The sequence below is a fragment of the Salvelinus fontinalis genome, chromosome 22 (assembly GCF_029448725.1).
Source record: "Salvelinus fontinalis isolate EN_2023a chromosome 22, ASM2944872v1, whole genome shotgun sequence".
Taxonomy (NCBI): domain Eukaryota; kingdom Metazoa; phylum Chordata; class Actinopteri; order Salmoniformes; family Salmonidae; genus Salvelinus; species Salvelinus fontinalis.
In genome coordinates, this window is record NC_074686.1 from 15,563,229 (window position 1) to 15,585,215 (window position 21,987).

General features: G+C 42.6%; 1 protein-coding gene across 2 annotated transcripts in view; it reads left to right on the forward strand.

Annotated features, from left to right (window-relative positions):
- Positions 1 to 21,987, forward strand: part of LOC129819939 (zinc finger protein 704-like) — a 105,132-nt gene that overhangs the window by 65,798 nt on the left and 17,347 nt on the right. For both annotated transcript variants that reach the window (XM_055876655.1, XM_055876654.1), the window contains exons 3-5: positions 14,976 to 15,079; positions 16,425 to 16,675; positions 19,991 to 20,091. In XM_055876655.1, coding sequence (XP_055732630.1) covers positions 14,976 to 15,079; positions 16,425 to 16,675; positions 19,991 to 20,091 — 456 coding nt within the window. The remainder of the gene's footprint in view (positions 1 to 14,975; positions 15,080 to 16,424; positions 16,676 to 19,990; positions 20,092 to 21,987) is intronic.

Below are 21,987 nucleotides of genomic sequence, written 5' to 3' on the forward strand. Positions count from 1 at the left end.
TCTGAGGAATTTTAATTATGAGATTTCTGTTTTTGGGGCAGGCATTCTTACTAATTTGTATGCCTGATGCCTTTAGTGGGAGATCTAATGCTTTAATATTTAATTATTTCTGCCCTCCAAATTCATAGTCATTATATAAATAGGCCCTTTTAATTTTGTCTGGCTTGCATTCCAAATAAAATTGAATATTTTTAGCTCATATCATTTTAAATTAGCAAATAGGTAAAAATCACCCTGATTTTTACACAAATAGACAGGTATTTTCCTTTCCATGGTAGCAAGAGCTTATCTATTTTTGCTAACTTTCTATTCAAATGTGTTGGAGTGAGATTATTCATTTTTTTCGGGATATGTATACCGAGTATGTCCCCATCCCCATCAGACCATTTTATTGGTAAACTACACGGCAATGTAAAAGTAGCATTTTTTTTTGTGATCCAATACGTAATATAGTACACTTATCATAATTTTGGTTTAAATCCAGAGAGGTTAGAAAAAGTATCTAGATCCTCTATGAGCCATTATATACTATTTTACACCTAGGGTTACTATTCATAACTTTAACCCATTTTATAAGAGATGCACCAAAATTAAAATATTCCAGGCATGTATATATAAACTCCAGTCGTACTTTATCAAAAGCCTTTTAAAAGTCAGCTATGAAAAACAGGCCTGGTTTCCCCCGATATTTCATAGTATTCTATTGTTTCCAGTACTTGTCTTATATTATCTCCAATGTATCGTCCATGTAAAAAAACTTTTTGATTAGGATGAATGATATCTGACAAAACCTTTTTAATTCAATTTGATAAGCATTTAGCTAGAATTTTTGCATCACTACACTGAAGTGTAAGAGGCCTACATTTTTTTTAATGGACTGAATCTTTATATATAAACCGCTTGGATCCTGTTTCAGTAATAATGATATCAGACCTTCTTGTTGCATGTCCGGTTATCTACTGTTTATATAGGAGTGGTTAAAAAATAATAATAATGGTCCTCTGAGTATATCAAAAAACAGTTTGGTATACATCCACTGGTATGCCATCAAGCCCAGACTGAGTCTTTAATTGTATTAAGAAGTTCCTCCTCTGTAATTTTGCCTTCACATGAGTCTTTCTGTACAGATGTTAATTTTACATTATTAATAGGGGAAAAATCCATACAATTAGCTTTGGTTAGTGAAGATGGAGGGGACTGAAATGAAAACATATTCTTAAAGTACTTTACTTCCTCTTTCAAAACATTGTTCGGTGAATCATGAGTGACTCCATCATTTGTAACAAGTTTCAGTAAATTATTTTTGGTTGCATTTCTATGTTGAAGATTGAAAAAGAATTTGGTGCATTTTCCCCCCCATATTCCATCCAGTTCGCTTTATTTTCCTAATATATTACACTGGACCTTTCTTGAATAAGTTCCTGCATTTCTTTTTGTTTCCTCTAACTTACTCTGAGCCTCTATGGTACAGTTTTTATTGCCATCCATCTGTTCTGTTGGTCCTTCATTTTCTTTTGTTAATATGGACTCTTTTGACCTAAATTGCTTTTGTTTTATAGATGAGTACTGAATTGCATGGTCTCTTAAGGCACATTTAAAAGTGTCCCATACAATAAGGTAGTCTGCTGTATCTATTATGTCAGAAGAGGTCAGTTATAAATGATTCTGTCCTAGTTAAAAACAAGTTATCATCCAGTAGGGTTTGATTACATTTCCAATATCCTCGCCCACGTGGAAATTCTGTAAGAGTAATGTATATGCCAATTATGTGATGGTCCGACCGCATTCTGTCACCTATCAACATTTTTTAAACTTTTGATGCCAGAGAGAACGACATAAAGTAATCAAGACGACTAGCTTGATTAAGCCTCCGCCATGTATATCTCACTAGGTCAGGATATTAAACCTCCGCCATGTATATCTCACTAGGTCAGGATATTAAACCTCCACCATGTATATCTCACTAGGTCAGGGTATTTAAGCCTCCTCCATGTATATCTCACTAGGTCAGGATATTAAACCTCCACCATGTATATCTCACTAGGTCAGGGTATTTAAGTCTCCATATATCCACTAATTCCAATGTATCCATGACATTCATGGTTTCCTTAAGTGCCCGAGGGTAATAGTTTGTAGTGTGATTTCCTTTACAGTCCATAGAGGTATTTAAAACCGTTTTAAAATCTCCCACCATAATAATATAGTCTAGTGTTGCTTGTAGAGTTGATAAATTCTTATATATTTTCAAAGAAGCTTGGATCATCATTATTTGTTATTTTGATGCTTTGTGCAAGGCATTAAATAAGCATTAAAAACTTTGGATGGAGCCGCCTGAGTGGCGCAGCGGTCTAAGACACTGCATCGCATTACAAACTGCGTTGCTACAGATTCTAGTTGGATACCCATGCCAGCGGGTCAGGCGCATGCACGCTGACACAGTCACCAGGTCTACGGCGTTTCCTCCAACGTACATTTTTTGGGGTGGATGGGTATAATTTGTATGCATAAACTGTATAATAGTAATATTAAAAATTACTAAATCGGGTAATTTTGTATACATTTATTTAAATTTGCATCGGGCCGCTTCTGGGCCGATTCCTTATTGCTAGCTGGGAAACCAGTCTAATATGAATGAATGGCAGAGTCATAATCCTTTTTACCTATGGAGGAAAAAGTAAGACGTGATGTATCAGAAATTGTGCAATGGAATTATTGTCAACCTAAAATATTGTTATATAATCCTAAATACAGTTTATACCGGTTTTGTACCAATTCTCTGTATAAATGACATGTAAAATACAGTATATGTAAACAGACCAGTCTCCATTTTGGTTTTCTCAGAAAGCTGTGAGTGCTATGTGATACAAAAAAAATGCCAAGATGGTGTAGCAGTCGGACGTGTGTGTTTGTCTTTGTCTTATCCCGTGTAAATATACTTTTTTTTTTTTTTTTTTTACTATACGTTTGTTTATCCCATGTGTAACTCTGTGTTGTTTGTGTCGTACTGCTTTGCTTTATCTTGGCCAGGTTGCAGTTGTAAATGAGAACTTGATCTCAACTGGCATACCTGGTTAAATAAAGGTGAAATAAATTAAATTAAATACAATATCAGTACCTGTTGCATTTACAACTTGTCTAAGTCCTATCATCAACTATTTTCAGCCAGTGTGTGTGTGTGGCTGTGGATTGACTGCATTGTTTGAATGGAATGTTGACAAATTGGCAATTAATTTGAATTTTTTTGGAATCTTTCCTCTAAAACTGTCTGGCTAGCTAACAAACACACTTAGGGCTGACCCCATTTAGTCTACTGGTCGATTGTTTGGTCTACCAATATTTTTTTTAGTCGAGCAGTCATAAATGTACAGTGCATTCGGAATGTATTCAGACTTATTCCACATTTTGTTACGCTACAGCCTTATTCTAAAATGGATAAAATAATTTCCCCCCCTAATCAATCTACACACAATACCCCATAATGACAAAGCAAAAAAAAGTTTTTTTGTTGTTGTATGTATTAAAATTTAAAACTTAAATTACATTTACATAAGTATTATCTATTATCTACCGCATTATCTACCAAGGGAATTCTCTTCGGTCATAATCACAGCCGTATATATTCCCCCCCAAGCAGACACATCGATGGCCCTGAACGAACTCTATCTGACTCTCTGTAAACTGGAAACCACACACCCTGAGGCTGCATTCATCGTAGCTGGGGATTTTAACAAGGCTAATCTAAAAACAAAACTCCCTAAATTCTATCAGCACATCGATTGTCCTACCAGGGCTGGCAAAACTCTGGACCATTGTTATACTAACTTCCGCGACGCATATAAGGCCCTCCCCCGCCCTCCTTTCGGAAAAGCTGACCACGACTCCATTTTGTTGATTCCAGCCTACAAACAGAAATTAAAACTACAAGCTCCCGCGCTCAGGTCTGTTCAACGCTGGTCCGACCAATCTGATTCCACGCTTCAAGACTGCTTCGATCACGCAGATTGGAATTTGTTCCGCACCGCGTCCAACAACAACATTGAAGAATATGCTGATTCGGTGAGCGAGTTCATTAGGAAGTGCATTGACGATGTCGTACCCACAGCAACGATTAAAACATTCCCAAACCAGAAACCGTGGATTGACGGCAGCATTCGCGTGAAACTGAAAGCGCGAACCACTGCTTTTAACCAGGGCAAGGTGACCGGAAACATGACCGAATACACACAGTGTAGCTATTCTCTCCGCAAGGCTATCAAACAGGCTAAGTCCCAGTACAGAGACAAAATTGAATCGCAATTCAACAGCTCAGACACAAGAGGTATGTGGCAGGGTCTACAGTCAATCACGGATTACAAAAAGAAAACCAGCTTCGTCGCAGACACCGACGTCTTGCTCCCAGACAAACTAAACAACTTCTTTGCTCGCTTTGAGGACAATACAGTGCCACTGACACGGCCCGCTAGCAAAACCTGCGGGCTCTCCTTCACCGCAGCCAACTCGAGTAAAACATTTAAACGTGTTAACCCTTGCAAGGCTGCCGGCCCAGACGGCATCCCTAGCCGTGTCCTCAGAGCATGCGCAGACCAGCTGGCTGGTGTGTTTACGGACAGATTCAATCAATCCCTATCCCAGTCTGCTGTTCCCACATGCTTCAAGAGGGCCACCATTGTTCCTGTTCCCAAGAAAGCTAAGGTAACTGAGCTAAACGACTACCGCCCCGTAGCACTCACTTCCGTCATCATGAAGTGCTTTGAGAGACTAGTCAAGGACCATATCACCTCCACCCTACCGGACACCCTAGACCCACTCCAATTTGCTTACCGACCCAATAGGTCCACAGACGACGCAATCGCAACCACACTGCACACTGCCCTAACCCATCTGGACAAGAGGAATACCTATGTGAGAATGCTGTTCATCGACTACAGCTCAGCATTTAACACCATAGTACCCTCCAAACTCGTCATCAAGCTCGAGACCCTGGGTCTCGACCCCGCCCTGTGCAACTGGGTCCTGGACTTCCTGACGGGCCGCCCCCAGGTGGTGAGGGTAGGTAACAACATCTCCACCCCGCTGATCCTCAACACTGGGGCCCCACAAGGGTGCGTTCTGAGCCCTCTCCTGTACTCCCTGTTCACCCACGACTGCGTGGCCATGCACGCCTCCAACTCAATCATCAAGTTTGCGGACGACACTACAGTGGTAGGCTTGATTACCAACAACGACGAGACGGCCTACAGGGAGGAGGTGAGGGCCCTCGGAGTGTGGTGTCAGGAAAATAACCTCACACTCAACGTCAACAAAACAAAGGAGATGATTGTGGACTTCAGGAAACAGCAGAGGGAGCACCCCCCTATCCACATCGACGGGTCAGTAATGGAGAAGGTGGAAAGTTTTAAGTTCCTCGGTGTACACATCACGGACAAACTGAATTGGTCCACCCACACAGACAGCGTTGTGAAGAAGGCGCAGCAGCGCCTCTTCAACCTCAGGAGGCTGAAGAAATTCGGCTTGTCACCAAAAGCACTCACAAACTTCTACAGATGCACAATCGAGAGCATCCTGTCGGGCTGTATCACCGCCTGGTACGGCAACTGCTCCGCACACAACCGTAAGGCTCTCCAGAGGGTAGTGAGGTCGGCAGAACGCATCACCCGGGGCAAACTACCTGCCCTCCAGGACACCTACACCACCCGATGTCACAGGAAGGCCATAAAGATCATCAAGGACAACAACCACCCAAGCCACTGCCTGTTCACCCCGCTATCATCCAGAAGGCGAGGTCAGTACAGGTGCATCCAAGCAGGGACCGAGAGACTGAAAAACAGCTTCTATCTCAAGGCCATCAGACTGTTAAACAGCCACCACTAACATTTAGCGGCCGCTGCCAACATACTGACTCAACTCCAGCCACTTTAAAAATGGGAATTGATGGAAATTATGTAAAAATGTACCACCAGCCACTTTAAACAATGCCACCTAATATAATGTTTACATACCCTACATTACACATATCTTATGTATATGTATATACTGTACTCTATATCATCTACTGCATCTTGCCATCTTATGTAATACATGGACCACTAGCCACTTTAAACTATGCCACTTTATGTTTACATACCCTACAGTACTCATCTCATAGGTATATACCGTACTCTATACCATGTACTGCACCATTGCCTATGCCGTTCTGTACCATCACTCATTCATATATCTCTATGTACATATTCTTTATCCCTTTACACTTGCGTGTATAAGGTAGTAGTTGCGGAATTGTTAGGTTAGATTACTTGTTGTTATTACTGCATTGTCGGAACTAGAAGCACAAGCATTTCGCTACACTCGCATTAACATCTGCTAACCATGTGTATGTGACTAATAAAATTTGATTTGATTTGATTTGTATTCAGACCCTTTACTCTGTACTTTGTTGAAGCACTTTTGGCAGTGATTACAGCCTCAAGCTTGGCACACTTGTATTTGGGGAGTTTCTCCAATTCTTCTCTGCAGATCCTCTCAAGCTCTGTCAGGTTGGATTGGGAGCGTCGCTGCACAGCTATTTTCAGGTCTCTCCAGAGATGTTCGAGGTTCAGGTCTGGGCTCTAGCTGGGCCACTCAAGGACATTCAGAGATTGTCCCGAAGCCACTCCTGCGTTGTCTTGGCTGTGTGCTTAGGGTCGTTGTCCTGTTGGAAGGTGAACCTTTGCACCAGTCTGAGGTCCTGAGCATTCTGCAGCTCCCAGTCTCTGCCGCTAAAAAACATTCTCCCAGCATGATGCTACCAGCATCATGCTCACTGTAGGGAGGGTGCCAGGTTTCCTCTAGACATGATACTTGGCATTCGGGCCAAAAAGTTAAATCTTGGTTTCATCAGAATCTTGTTTCTCATGGTCTGAGAGTTCTTTAGGTGCGGCAGTGTATCAAATACTTGTTCTCCCCACTGTATGCGTTTCATTATAAATGGGGGAAAAAAGATTCATGCAAGAATCTAGGCAACAATGCAGCAATAGGCAAAACTTATGGAACTACCTTATGAGCTCCTATGTTTGTCCATTGTAAGTTTTCCATCTATCACAGACATCTCTATTGAAGTACATGATTGTCAGCCTCTTTGTGTTGAGCTCAGTGAGTGCCTTTCGCTTGTCTGTGAGTAGAGTCTTGTTTTTGCTGAAACCCCTCTCACAGTCGACTGAGCTGACTGGGAAGTAGATGTAGGGCACTGCCACTTCTGCACCTCTTGGGAATCTCGCACTCAGGCTCCTCCAGTAACCAGCAAGCTCCAAAGAAGGTGAGGGCTCCCTGGAAACACAGTGCTGATAGGCAATCCATTCTTTACTCAGCTCTGTTGATGGGCTTGCCATGGGTTTCAGTTGTGTGTAGTAGAGGTCGACCGATTATGATTTTTCAATACCGATACCGATTATTGGAGGACAAAAAAAACCCGCTACCAATTAATCGGCCGATTTATAAAAAATATATATATCATACACACACACACACATTTTTGTAATAATGACAATTGCAACAATACTGAATGAACAATGAACACTTTTATTTTAACTTAATATAATACATAAATACACACACGCACACAGCTCTGAAGTGACAATGATACTGAAGAGTCTGCTTAGGAGACAAATACTCTCAACTGTTTGAATAAAAATTGAGTTTAAGTTACCTGTGATGAATGTTGAAAACAAAAACTTAAATTTCTATATGCAGGAAATCCTATTTTAATAATGGGCATGGTAAGAATTGACAACCAAAGTGCGAGTCATAATTCCCATGACACCTAGCAAAATCTGAAAAGCGGTTCCTTCATTTATTCCATAGGATATTTTTAGATTCACTTAAAATAAGGTCTGTGTTTCGTGTAGGCTTACATCACCGTGATAATTTTATAACTGTGTAGATATCCATAGGACAAGGTAACTCTGATCAATATTGGCTAATTCTAAGCGAAGATAAAAAAAATTGTAGAGTGGATTTATGAAAATATGTTGACAAACGTTACCTTATCCTAGTGAGATTTACACGGGTATCAAAACGTAGAGGCGGTTTAAGCCTGCACGAAACACAGACCTTATTTGAAGTAGATCAAGACATTCTCTATGGAAGACATGAACGGTAAAATAACGAAGGAACCCCTTTCAAATTCAGCCACAAGTTATTACAGGAATTATAACGCGTCGACTATTTCTCTCTAAACCATATACCTTTGACTAATCCGTAAACTATCACCTCGAAAACAAAACGTTTATTCCGTTCCGTATTTTATCTAACGGGTGGCATCCATGAGTCTAAATATTCCTGTTACATTGCACAACCTTCAATGTTGTCATAATTATGTAAAGTTCTGGCAAATTAGTTCGCAAAGAGCCAGGCGGCCCAAACTGTTGCATATACCCTGACTCTGCGTGCAATGAACGCAAGAGAAATGGCACAATTTCACCTGGTTAATATTGCCTGCTAACCTGGATTTCTTTTAGCTAAATATGCAGGTTTAAAAATATATACTTGTGTATTGATTTTAAGAAATGCATTGATGTTTATGGTTAAGTACACATTGGAGCAATGACAGTCATTGATTGATTGTTTTTTATAAGTTAAGTTTAATGCTAGCTAGCAACTTACCTTAGCTTACTGCATTCGCTAACAGGCATGCTCCTCGTGGAGTGCAATGTGATCAATGCAAGATTGGATCCCCCGAGCTGACAATGTAAAAGATCTGTCGTTCTGCCGTTCCTAGGCCGTCATTGGAAATAAGAATGTGTTCTTAATTGACTTGCCTAGTTAAATAAAGATTAAATAAAGTTGTAAAAAAAAAAAAATTTTCAATCGGCAAATCGGCGCCCAAAAATACCGATTTCCGATTGTTATGAAAACTTTAAATCGGTCGACCTCTAGTGTGTAGACTTCAATCTGCTTTCCAATGCTGGAGTCTGCCTCGGATCGAACTCCCTAGCCAGCCTGTAGATCTCTCTGGCTGGATGTGTGTCCCAGTGCTTTGAGAACTTTGTGAAGGCCACATGGAATGCATCATGGAGATGGTCAAGCACCTCCCTCCTCTCTCCAATCCCCATCTTTCTCAATACGTCATTGGTCTTGGCACCATACCCACGTGTGTTTGCCATTCCATTCACTAGGTAAGAGCCCAGATCCTCCATGACATTGTAGGTAGACACTGCTGTGGGACAGTGTGTTCCTTCTAGGATTGACAGAGCTGTCATCCATTTGGAGCAGCCCTCCGAGATGAAGGTTAGCTTAACAGTGAGGGCCTGCACCTTCTTCTCTGTTTCCAGCTGGCTGAGGAGGTTTGTGACTGCTTGGGATAATGACTTTTCTGCCAACAGAAACTCTCTATACAGATGAACATGCTCTGCATGGTACTTCACTGCCTCAAACCAGCTATTCCATCGGGTGCTCACTGCTCCAGGAGGAGCCTTGGCCTGCACAAACTCCTTCATAATGAGGAAGCTCACCCATCATCTCTTTCTGGCAGGCTTCTTGAAGAAGACCGATCTCATCCATCTCACAAGTGATGCAACTTCAGAGAATTATTTGTAGTGCTGCCAGGTCTCACCCAGCAGATTGATGACATGGCAGAGACCGGTTACATGGACACTGTTGGGCATCACTCCTTTCAGAACCTCCTTGTATGCCTTCAGGCAGTAGGAGGCATTAGCTGTGACCACTGCCCAGGCATCATTCAGGTTCAGATCGTTGCTGTGGAGGGAAGCTAGTATAGCTTGGGAAAACGTTGAGTAGTTGCATCTGTCCATGAAAATGACATCCACCAGGAAGTACTGGTTTTCCACACCTGCAATGAAAGATAAGGAAAAACTTTAATTATGTTTTAACCAAAATAAATGTTATTTAAATTTCAAGTGTAAACACAATATAGATACAGCGATAGTCAGCTAGATGGAGAGGCAGACAGCTGCTGACATTATGCATCGCTATATTTTACCACGATAGCTTGTCGTTTGGAATATCACAATTTGCATGCAGAGAATTTAACTTGCAGAATGTAAATGTAGGCTATTGCAACGGTATATTAATAGGCTGTTAAGTTAACTCACCAATGACGATGTTTAGAACTCTGAAATCCCTTGCATCTGTCTCGTCAACAACCACCGTAAACTTCTTCCCACAGATCTTCTGTAGAACAGCAGGCACATGTTGGTCAAACACACCGGGCAGGTGAGATTGACGGAGACTGCTCTCATTTCCGGGCAACGCTCCTCCCTGTTTTCAATGCTTCACTAGAAACGGCCTTGGCTTTCTTAGCTTTTCTAAGGGGATGTCAGACTCGGCGCACACAGCCACAAAGTCCTGAATAAATTCTTGTCTTGAATCTGCTGATGCGCTTGCACAAGTAATGGTTGTTTGAAGAGGCATGCTCTGGCTAACACGGTGCTTTTACTTGTTCTTCACATGGGCTTTAGACTTTAAGTGGTCATCACACACCTATTTTTACGGGTCCAATCAATAGTATATGTTGACAGAATTTGCAAAACAGCGTATCGCCTCACCCATAATAGTCCGTTGGGTATTGCTCTGCTCTGAATTTAGGGGTTAGGGTCAACCTTTTTTGTTTTTTTGACGACTTGGGCGTCTGACGGCCTCTTCGACGACTTGGCCGGAGCAGACGGCCTCTTCGAACGTGTTTCTCAAAGTGACACCAAAACACCCCAATCGAAAACGGAATTATTTCTCTAGGCCTACTCGTCTGTAATTGTACAATTATGAAATCATTTAGGTTACTACAATAATTAGGCCTACTTTTGATTTTTTTTTAAAGAAGAAGAAATAAAATGCTGCCAAATTATGGAAAATTCTGCAATATTCTGGAGCTCTGTCAGTGACAATTGGGTTCTTGGTCATCTCCCTGACCAAGGCCCTTCTCCCCCAATTGTTCAGTTTGGCCAGGCGGCCAGCTCTAGGAAGAGTCTTGGTGGTTCCAAACTTCTTCTATTTAAGGATGATGGAGGCCAGTGTGTTCTTGGAAATTTTTTGGTACCTTTCCCCAAATCTGTGCTTGAACACAATCCTGTCTCTGAGCTCTACGTACAATTCCTTCGACGGCATTGCTTGGTTTCTGTTCTGACATGCACTGCCAACTGTGGGACCTTTATATAGACAGGTGTGTGCCTTTCCAAATCATGTTCAATCAATTGAATTTACCACAGGTGGACTCCAATCAAGTTGTAGAAACATTTCAAGGATGATCAATGGAAACAGGATGCACCTGAGCTGAATTTCCAGTCTCATAGCAAAGGGTCTGTACTGTAAATAAGGTATTTCTGTTTTATTACATTTGCAAACATTTCTAAAAACCTGTTTTCGCTTAGTCATAATGGGGTATTGTGTGCAGATTGAGATTTTTTATTTTATTTTAAAATACATTTTAGATAAGGCTGTAACAGTGCCCGTAAAGCATCAGACTATACGCACACACACCCATGCACAAACACGCATGTACACACGCACACTCAGACAGTGACACGCAAAAACACACTTGCTAAACACACTAACTCAAATGAAAGGAGGAAAGATCTGATGTGGAAGTCACACAGAAAATGTTAAAAAAAAAACAGAATGCTCTCGCTCTCTTATTACCCACAACCCCTGTGAGATGAATGCATGGCCTTTGTCTGGAATGCATCTCTTCCGTGTGTGTGTGGTGGGAGGTTAGTCTTAATGTACTTCATGTCCTTGCCCCGTGTCATTCATAGATCTGTGTCTGTATGTGTGCTTGTGCGTGTGTGGACAGACGATAGAAGTATCATCCGAGTAGATAAGAGGGGGAGAGCGATTGGAGGGTGTTTAGCTTTTAGCGGGAGGTGTCTGATTTTATAGTCAATTATTCAAGAGGAAATGAGCTTCATAGGCCAGCGACTGTAATTAAAGATGAGCTGCCCCACTCTACGCCCACATCAAAGAGACTGTGGAGCCCCCTCTAACCCTCCGCTGGAGCCCCCTCTACCCCTCCGCTGGAGCCCCCTCTACCCCTCCGCTGGAGCCCCCTGCTCTGCTCTCCTCTCCCTGTTTTACACCCATCTCAAAACAGAGTTGAGTGGTTGGAGAGAGAGCAAAACAGAGTTCATTCTCAGAGGTGAGGGGGAGGTTGTGTGTAGGAATAGGAGGGCTCTCACTAGGCAGAGTTTGGGGGGAATTCCCGGCAGATAGTTAAATTGGCTTCATTATATTTGAGTAATGGTTTTCGATGACACAGAAAATAAAGTTGCCAGATATGAATGACTGTGTGTGAGTGGGATGGGATGCCTGCCATAATTTGTTTTGGGGAATTTTGGGAAAGTGTGTGTGTGTGTGTGTGTGTGTGTGTGTGTGACACATAATACCTGGAATGTCTGTACTTATGTTCCATGTCAAACTCCCCACATCACATCTTATCTAAAGAGAGAAAAGGTTGTTTGTTCTGGATCAAAACCTCTCGTTTAATTGTGATTGATTAGTTAAGTTAGCTGAACTACAACAGTAAGTGGTCTGTGTTTAGAAGATATCTTGTCATTAGTTATACAAGCAAATGTTCATGAGTTCGCAGAACTATTACAGTACGCGTAGTGAGTCAGTGTTCAAATAGTCTTAGCCAAACTCATTTTAGACATGCAGGAAGAGACTAGTGTTAATGTAAGACATGTTGTTTTCTGATGCGGTACATCTGAGGAGATGGCTAGTGTGTACACTGTACAGTACGGAGCCGGTTATGTCCCATCAAACTTCATCTTTTATGTCTGTCTGTTTGGGATTCCTGTGGTTCTCGATCGTCTTTTATCACCTGCAAATAACCGGTTGCTAAAGAATGAAAGAGCCTGAAACAATTCAATCAAACAGGACAATCGCCAAGGAAACATGTCGGGCTAAATTGTCTGTAACACAATGGCTTATTATTTTTACACTTAAGGTGAAACACCTGTTGGTGTTCCAGAAACTGGAAACATCCCGGGCTGGGACAGGGAACAGGGCGAGGAGGGTGCTGGCTGCTGAGTGGTTCCTCAATGGAACCATTAAAGACAAAGGCACAGATGTCTGGTGAGTGGGAAGGAGGGAAGGTATTGGTTTCTCTCTCTCCTTTTCACTCAGATTGCCTTTCTCCCACCACTAAGCCATTAGTCATCTAGAGTTTGGACAGTCAACCACAAGAAAGTTGTTAGCACATCTGTCTGTCTGGTGGAACAGTGTAAGTTCAACAGATGTCATCAGACTGTAGACAGACTGCTTCTCTCTGGCTGATGGCCATCTCTCCCATTTACCCCCTGCCGCCCAACCAAACCCCGATGAGGGGGGTAGACCTAACCCTGTCTCTGCTCATGAGGGGCAGTGGGCTGGAATACAGGCTGTTTATAAACCCTGTGATATCCCCCTGCCAGTTTAGCAGGGCAGGCAGACTGCTCGGTTCACAGCTCTACTCTGATTTAAAGGGATACTGTGAGTTTCTGGCAAGTAAGACGTTTTTCTACTTACCCAGAGTCAAGTGAGAATGTTTACTACTTTTCTACTTGCTACAGGTACCTGTAGACTTCTTCTTTGCACTAACACTAGTTAGCATTAGCTCGCAAAACTACCTCTAACTTAGGTAAATACAAAAATGGCTTAATTGCCAGAATCTTCCAGTATCCCTTTAAAGGAACTTGGTTAGGTACAAATAAGAGAGAGGAGGAAGTTCTAGTGTTCTTCAGTTTAAAAAGTACCCAATAGTCATACTTGAGTAAAAGGGAAAGTCACCCAGTAAAAGTCTAAAAGTATTTGGTTTTAAATATCCTTAAGTATCAAAAGCAAATGTCATTGCTAAAATATACTTAAGTATACAAAGTAAAAGTATAAATCATTTCAAATTCCTTATCTTAAGCAAAGCAGACGGCACCATTTTTTTGTTTTTAAAATGTACGGATAGCCAGGGGCACACCCCAACACTCAGGCATCATTTACAGATAGCCAGGGGCACACCCCAACACTCAGGCATCATTTACAGATAGCCAGGGGCACACCCCAACACTCAGGCATCATTTACAGATAGCCAGGGGCACACCCCAACACTCAGGCATCATTTACAAAATATGCATTTGTGTTTAGTGAGTCTGCCAGACCATATGCAGTAGGGATGACCGCGTGTTCTCTTAATAAGTGCGTGAATTTCACAATTTTCACAATCCTGTCATCTCCCCCATCGCTTGTAATTATCTCCCCATATCATAACCACTAGACTACTCCATGTGTGTGCACATACATTACATATTTACTATCACTGTGCAAATGTGTGTTGGTGAAATCTACAATATTTCATCCATGTAAAGATATGAGGGACTGCAATCATGAGCTGTCCAAAGGGACGGCCTGGTGGCATTATCTACGTACACACACACACTCACACTCACACACACACACCAAGGTGACCAGAAACTGGGGGGTGGGGGGGTTCTGGGTAAAGTGAATCAGTGATTTATATGTAATCCATGAATGACATCATATTAATTTAATCAGAACAATGATTTAGGTACTTCTTCTCTTATCAACCTCCCTGCTCTCTATAATAATATCTTGTGTGTGTCGGGAGTACAGCGGGGTGGATTAAGAGATGAATCCATAGCGTTGGTGAATTCACGCCAATTAAGAGACACATGGCGATGTTTACATTCAGCATGTCTGTTATTTGTCAGACACGGCGCCGATTACATCAACGTAGAACAAAGAGCCTTCTGGATCATATTAATGAGCTGACCAATATATCACGGTCTCACAGGGGGAGTTGACGAATGGTTTTGAGGCATGCCCAGTGAATCTGAAATTGCACTATATTGCTGTGCCGTATTACCAAGGTAGGCTTAGTGCTTTGGGTCAGAGCTGTATATGATGCCATTTCGGACACAGCCACATTATCTGTTTATTATTGTTGTTGCTGTGTTTTCATGCACAGTAATATTTTCTGTTTGTTGTTGTTGTTTTAACAGGAAGTCAGAGGAGGAAGTGGACATGGACAAGGTGACAGCTGCCATGGTTCTGACCAGCCTGTCCAGCAGTCCACTGGTCAGGAGCCCCCCTGTCAAAGTCAGCGGTGAGTCGACCAAACATGCTTTTATATCATTTATTATTGTATCCTCTTTTTAAACGGGTGATCTCATTAAGGCTGTCAAAGTAGCCTAGTGGTTAGAGCGTTGGACTAGTAACCGAAAGGTTGCTAGATCGAATCCACGAGCTGACAAGGTAAAAATCTGTCGCTCTGCCCCTGAACAAGGCACTGTTCCTAGGCCGTCATTGTAAATAAGAATTTGTTCTTAACTGACTTGCCTAGTTTAAATAAAGGTAAAATGAAGATTCTCTTTAACCACTGAGTTTTGTCCCAAGACGGCAACAATCAAACATTTGATCAAACAAACATTTGCGGAGGTGATCATGATAGCTAGCGTCTGTGCGTGTCGTTTTGCATGCTCTGAACGAACTGACAAAGGAAGGTGTTTTTGGTGAACCATTTACTGTTTCATATACATATCCCCTTGCTGAGGTCACGTCATGATGAGGACATGATGAGACTAGTGCAGCTGTAGAGATGCATACTGTATGTATCTCCTGAGTGCACCTCTCCCACCAGGTAAAGATGAATGCTGTCTTTGATCTCTCTGTTCCGTCTCCATCTTCAGATTGAATTAGAAGTGCTGAGTGGTTTGTCACGGTGAAATCTAAAGGAGAGTTTCTCTTCATCTGCTGTAATGTACCTTATATGAATCGCAAGACGTCTCAACTAAGTCCCTGGAGTGAAGCAACTCTAAATGAGGTCTTGTTTGTTGTGCCACTCAAAATTGCCCTCTTTCGACGCTGGCCTACACACCATCCATCCCACCAGCTTCTGCTCCATGGGAGACCGGGCTTTTAGCAGTGCAGCCCCTTAACTCTGGAACTCCAGCCCTCTCCATGTCATAACCTCACAATCTATACACACTTTCAATAACACATTGAAGACACACCTCTTCACACCGGATTATCTGTTGTCTTAGCTTTTACCCCCTGTCTAGTTCACTTCCCTAATAAGTCTGTTATCATATTTAGTGTGTTCTCTGGTTAGTCTTTCCTAATGTTTAGTGTAATTTTAGTCTTGTTTATTTTAAAGTATGATTTTATTGCCTTTTTAACTTGCTGATGTATCTCTATATGTAAAGTGACTTTAGGTGTCTTGAAACGCTCTTAAAATAAAGTATTATTAAAACTACTGCATACATTGAAAGTCGATGCAGCTGAAATCACCGTTAGATGCATGTGTTTCTGAATCATATGTCATCTCAGTGACAATTGTTGCTTAGAGGACTCCTAAATAGTTGAGTACTAAGTTTGAGTACTTTTCTGACTCTCTCTCTCTCTCTCTCGCTTTCTCACTCTCTCTCTCTCGCTCGCTCTCTCCCCTCCAGAGGGTCTGAATGGCTCGTGGAAGGAGAGTGGTGGGGGCTTCACCCCTTCCAGTTACAGCAGTAGTGGCTATTGGAGCTGGAGCGGCCCAAGTGACCAGTCCAACCCGTCCACCCCCTCCCCACCGCTATCTGCAGACAGCTTCAAGCCCTTCCGCATGTCCAGCATCAACGGCCCACCCCCCGACGACGCCATCGACGAACAGGATGGCAGCAGCCTGCTCTTCGACGAGCCAATCCCACGCAAGCGCAAGGTGGAGAGACCGATTTCATTTCACCATCTAAAAATACAATTCTAGCCACACAAGTGGATACACTCGAGGATACCCCATAGGATACCCCATAGGATACACCATAGGATAATCCATAGGATACCCCATAGGATAACCCATAGGATAATCCATAGGATAACCCATTGGATAATCCATAGGATAACCCATAGGATACCCCATAGGATACCGCATAGGATACCGCATAGGATACCACATAGGATACCGCATAGGATACCACATAGGATAACCCATAGGATAACCCATAGGATAACCCATAGGATAATACATAGGATAATACATAGGATAACCCGAAAACAGTTAACATAATGCTATTGTGGTCCTCTGAGGACCACACAGAACCAACACTTGATTAGATCAATGTTTCAAACACTTCTGACTGTTGTACATTTTGAATTGGTAGTAGGTTGATTTAAGAAGGGGTTGTACTGCAGTATCAGTGATCTTGACAAGACAGAGGATGTCCCAAAAGAAGGGAGTTCCTGCTAGCTACTGTAATACCTCCTTCTTGAACTCCGTGATATTGGGAGATGACATGCTGACTGAGGTAGAATTTGGGACACAGGGTAAAAGTGACAGACTGATCCTTAGACACGTGACAATGCCTCATGTCGTCTCTGAGCCACCACAGCACAAACACCACTAGAGGAGACCATCAACACTAATTGGGCGGACCCAGCAGCATGTTATAGACACTTAGAGTAGCCGAACGCTCCCGCTTCAACTCTCATTTATTTACTCCGTTGACGGCCACCATTTTGTAACTCTCCTCATTTACGTGAATTAATGACTGAATATTCCCTGCTTTATTTCTTTCCCTCTTTCTTTGTCTCATTCTTATCAGGGGAGCAGAATTCTTGGATGCTGAAACTCTGTTGTGTTGTCTAGCTGTCAATTCCCAGACTATACACACACACACACACACACACACACACACACACACACACACACACACACACACACACACACACACACACACACACACACACACACACACACACACACACACACATACACACACACACACACACACCTCCCGCCATTTATCCTGCTTAATTACTTTACAGCCACACATGGGCCCATCTAACATTGAAATTAATGATTTTAATATCTTCACTGGCAAACATGAAGATTGTCCCTCCATCCTCTCATTCTTTAGAATCAGTATCCAATGAAGAGATGAGCGGTGCGGTGCGTCTCCCATCAGATCAATAGGAGACGCACCGCTCAACTCTTAATTGGATACTGATTCTAAAGAATGAGAGGATGGAGGGAGATAGAGATGGGGGGGGGGGAAAGTTAGAGGGGGTGTGCTGAGAGATGGAGACAGACACAAAGAGAATGGTAAAGGGGCAGAGATATTGAGAGCGGGGTAGATGGAGAGCATTAAAGACAGGAGGAGTCTAAATCAGAGTATAGTTTGATTTGAGGACAGCCATGCAACAGTGCAATAAAATATATTCAGATTTGCTTTTAAAGGAGTATTCTGTAAAAGAGTCTGCTGATATCTTATCATTTAAGACTAGTCTATTCTATTGCATTATTGTCTATATGTTGTCATTAACAATTAACTGTTCTCAGCTTGAAGAAAACTATCCACCACAGGAACAGAACCTCTCCTGGAGGGGCACAGGACCTCTCCTGGAGGGGCACAGGACCTCTCCTGGAGGGGCACAGGACCTCTCCTGGAGGGGCACAGGACATGTCTGTCTGGTGTCTCCCTGTGTTATGTTCCTTTTTCAACTTCTGACTCCAGTTCTCCGTATTGGCTTCAGATACAAGTCTAGTTTTCATTGTTCCCCGTATTTTCAGAAAACTTCCCCCAGGTTACATGTGAAATAATCACCCATGACAACTAGAGCCAAGTGTTGCTCTTCTTGTCCTCCTCTGTGTCAAACACAATGCTGCTCGTTCACCAGCTCTCTTTTAATGAACTGTGTGCTGCTGGAATGTGGAACTGCACAGGGGTTTTGTTACCGAAGGACCAACACACACACACACACACACACACACACACACACACACACACACACACACACACACACAAGCAGGAGATGATGACGAGTGTATTATTTGGCATCAGGAAGATTTTTTTTTTTACATCTTCTGTTGTAAATTAAATGAATGTCCTGAACAATGGCCAAATAGACGGCCACCTGACACCCATCATAAAGACCTGTGACGAGTGATCAGAACATTAAGACACGTCTATCCTCATCAGGCCCAACGGCTTTCAACTGGAGGCATACACCCGCGCACACACACACACACACACACACACACACACACACACACACACACGCACAATCTGAAAAGCTGCTGCTCGGAAGCAATTGCTCTCGGAGGGCCATGATGTAATTACGGAGGACTGATAGTGTGAAATATGGCACAGAGGTGTGTGTGTATGTATTGTGTTAGAGAAATGGCACAGCAAAGAGCAGACCTCCTCCATTTGCTCTCCTCTCACCACCCCACAATTTACACCAGCCTTGCCTCAGCCTCCTCAGACTGAATGGGGCAGACAGGTGGGTTGGTGGGAGTCCCTGGCCACATGTTAGTTTGACTAATGGAGGGTGGGATGAATGGCAAAGCTCTTACCACTCTGTTCCACCCTTTCTCTGTGAGGCAGGTACATTGACACGAAACCCACACACATTCACATACACTACATACACACATACGTGCACACACACAGCGACACAACACAAACACATACATACACACAACATGCGCGTGCACACTTTTAAATCATTTGCTGGTTCTACTCTGTTCTTTATTTGACTTGTATTATCTATCCTGAAGCCTAGTCACTTTACCCTGCCTTCATGTACATATCTACCTCAAATACCTCGCATCCCTGCATAGTGATCTGGTACTGGTAATCTCTGTATATAGCTCCACATTGATCTGGTACTGGTAGTCTCTGTATATAGCTCCACATTGATCTGGTACTGGTAATCTCTGTATATAGCTCCACATTGATCTGGTACTGGTAATCTCTGTATATAGCTCCACATTGATCTGGTACTGGTACTCCCTGTATATAAGCTCCACATTGATCTGGTACTCCCTGTATATGGCTCCACATTGATCTAGTACTCCCTGTATATAGCTCCATTCTTGTGTATTTGATTCCTCTTGTGTTACTATTTCACGGTAAAATCTACACCAGTTGTATTCGGCGCTTGTGACAAATGAAATTTGATTTTGAGTGCGTGAGAAAAGGGTGAAGTGTCTGATGTTGAATGTTCTGTCTTTTCTCCTGTGTGTAATGTACAGAACTCCATGAAGGTGATGTTTAAGTGTCTGTGGAAGAACTGTGGGAAGGTTCTGAGCACGGCTGCTGGGATACAGAGACACATCCGGACCGTTCATCTGGGGTAAGACACATACTGTTATACACATAGACATCACTCAGTCACTCACTCTCTCTTTTATCCTCTCTCTGACATGTATACAGTACAGGTCAAAAGTTTGGACTCCTACTCACTCAAGGGACTTTTTTTCATTTGACTATTTTCTACATTGTAGAATAATAGTGAAGACATCAACACTGAAATAACACATTTGGAATCATGTAGTTACCAAAAAGTGTTAAACAAATCATAACATATTTTATATTTGAGACTCATCAAAGTAGCCACCCTTTGCCTTGACGGCAGCTTCGCACACTCTTGGCATTCTTTCAACCAGCTTCATAAGGAAAGCTTTTCCAACAGTCTTGAAGGAGTTCCCACATATGCTGAGCACTTGTTGGCTGCTTTTCCTTCACTCTCAATTGGGTTGAGGTTGGGTGAATGTGGAGGCCAGGTCATCTGATGACTCCATCACTCTCCTTCTTGTTGAAATAGCCCTTATCAAAATCAAACCAAATTTTATTTGTCACATGTGCCGAATACAACATGCGTAGGTAGACCTTACAGTGAAATGCTTACTTACAAGCCCTTAACCAGCAATGCAGTTTTAAGAAAATACCTAAAAAATAAAAAAAATTAAAGGAAAAGTAAGAGATAAGAAAAACAAATAATTAAGAGCAGCAGTGAAGAACAAAAGCGGGGCTATATACAGGGGGTACCGGTACAGTGTCAATGTGTGGGGGCACCGGTGTCGATAAATAAGATAATTATGTACATGCAGGTGGGGTTGTTAAAGTGGCTATGCATAGATAATAACAGAGAGTTGTAGCAGCGTGAGGGACGCAAATAGTCTGGGTAGCCATTTGATTAGCTGTTCAGGAGTCGTATGGCTTGGGGGTAGAAGCTATTTAGAAGCCTCTTGGACCTAGACTTGGCGCTCCGGTACCGCTTGCCGTGCGGTAGCAGAGGGAACAGTCTATGACTAGGGTGGCTGGAGTCTTTGCTGATTTTTAGGGCCTTCCTCTGACACTGCCTGGTATAGAGGTCATGGATGGCAGGAAGCTTGGCTGTACGCACTACCCTCTGTAGTCCCTTGCGGTCGGAGCCCGAGCAGTTGCCATACCAGGTAGTGATGCAACCCGTCAGGATGCTCTCGATGATGCAGCTGTAAAATCTTTTGAAGATCTGGAGGTGTGGAAGTGTGTTCTGGATCATTGTCCTGTTGGAAAACAAATTACAGTCCCACAAAGTCCAAACCAGATGGGATGGCGTATCGCTGCAGAATGCTGTGGTAGCCATGCTGGTTAAGTGTGCCTTGAATTCTAAATGAATCAGACAGTCACCAGTAAAGCACCCTCACACCATCACACCTCCTCCATGCTTCACGGTGGGAACCACACATGCGGAGATCATTTGTTCACATTCTCTGCGTCTCACAAAGTTGGAACCAAAAATCTCTAATTTGGACTCATCAGACCAAAGGACAGATTTCCACCGGTCTAAAGTCCATTGCTCGTGTTTCTTGGCCTAAGCAAGTCTTTTATTATTATTGGTGTCCTTTAGTATTGGTGTCTTTGCAGCAATTTGACCATGACGGCCTGATTCAAGCTGTCTCCTCTGAACAGTTGATGTTGAGATGTGTCTGTTACTTGAACTCTGTGAGGCATTTATTTGGGCTGCAATTTCTGAGGCTGGTAACTCTAATTAATTTATCCTCTGCAGCAGAGGTAATTCTGGGTCTTCCTTTCCTGTGGCGATCCTCAGTGAGAGCCAGTTTCATCATAGAGCTTAATAGTTTTTGCCACTGCACTTGAAGAAACGTTCAAAGTTCTTGAAATAATCCGGATCGATTGACCTTAATGTCTTAAAGTAATGATGGACTCATTTCTCTTTGCTTATTTGAGCTGTTCTTGCCATAAT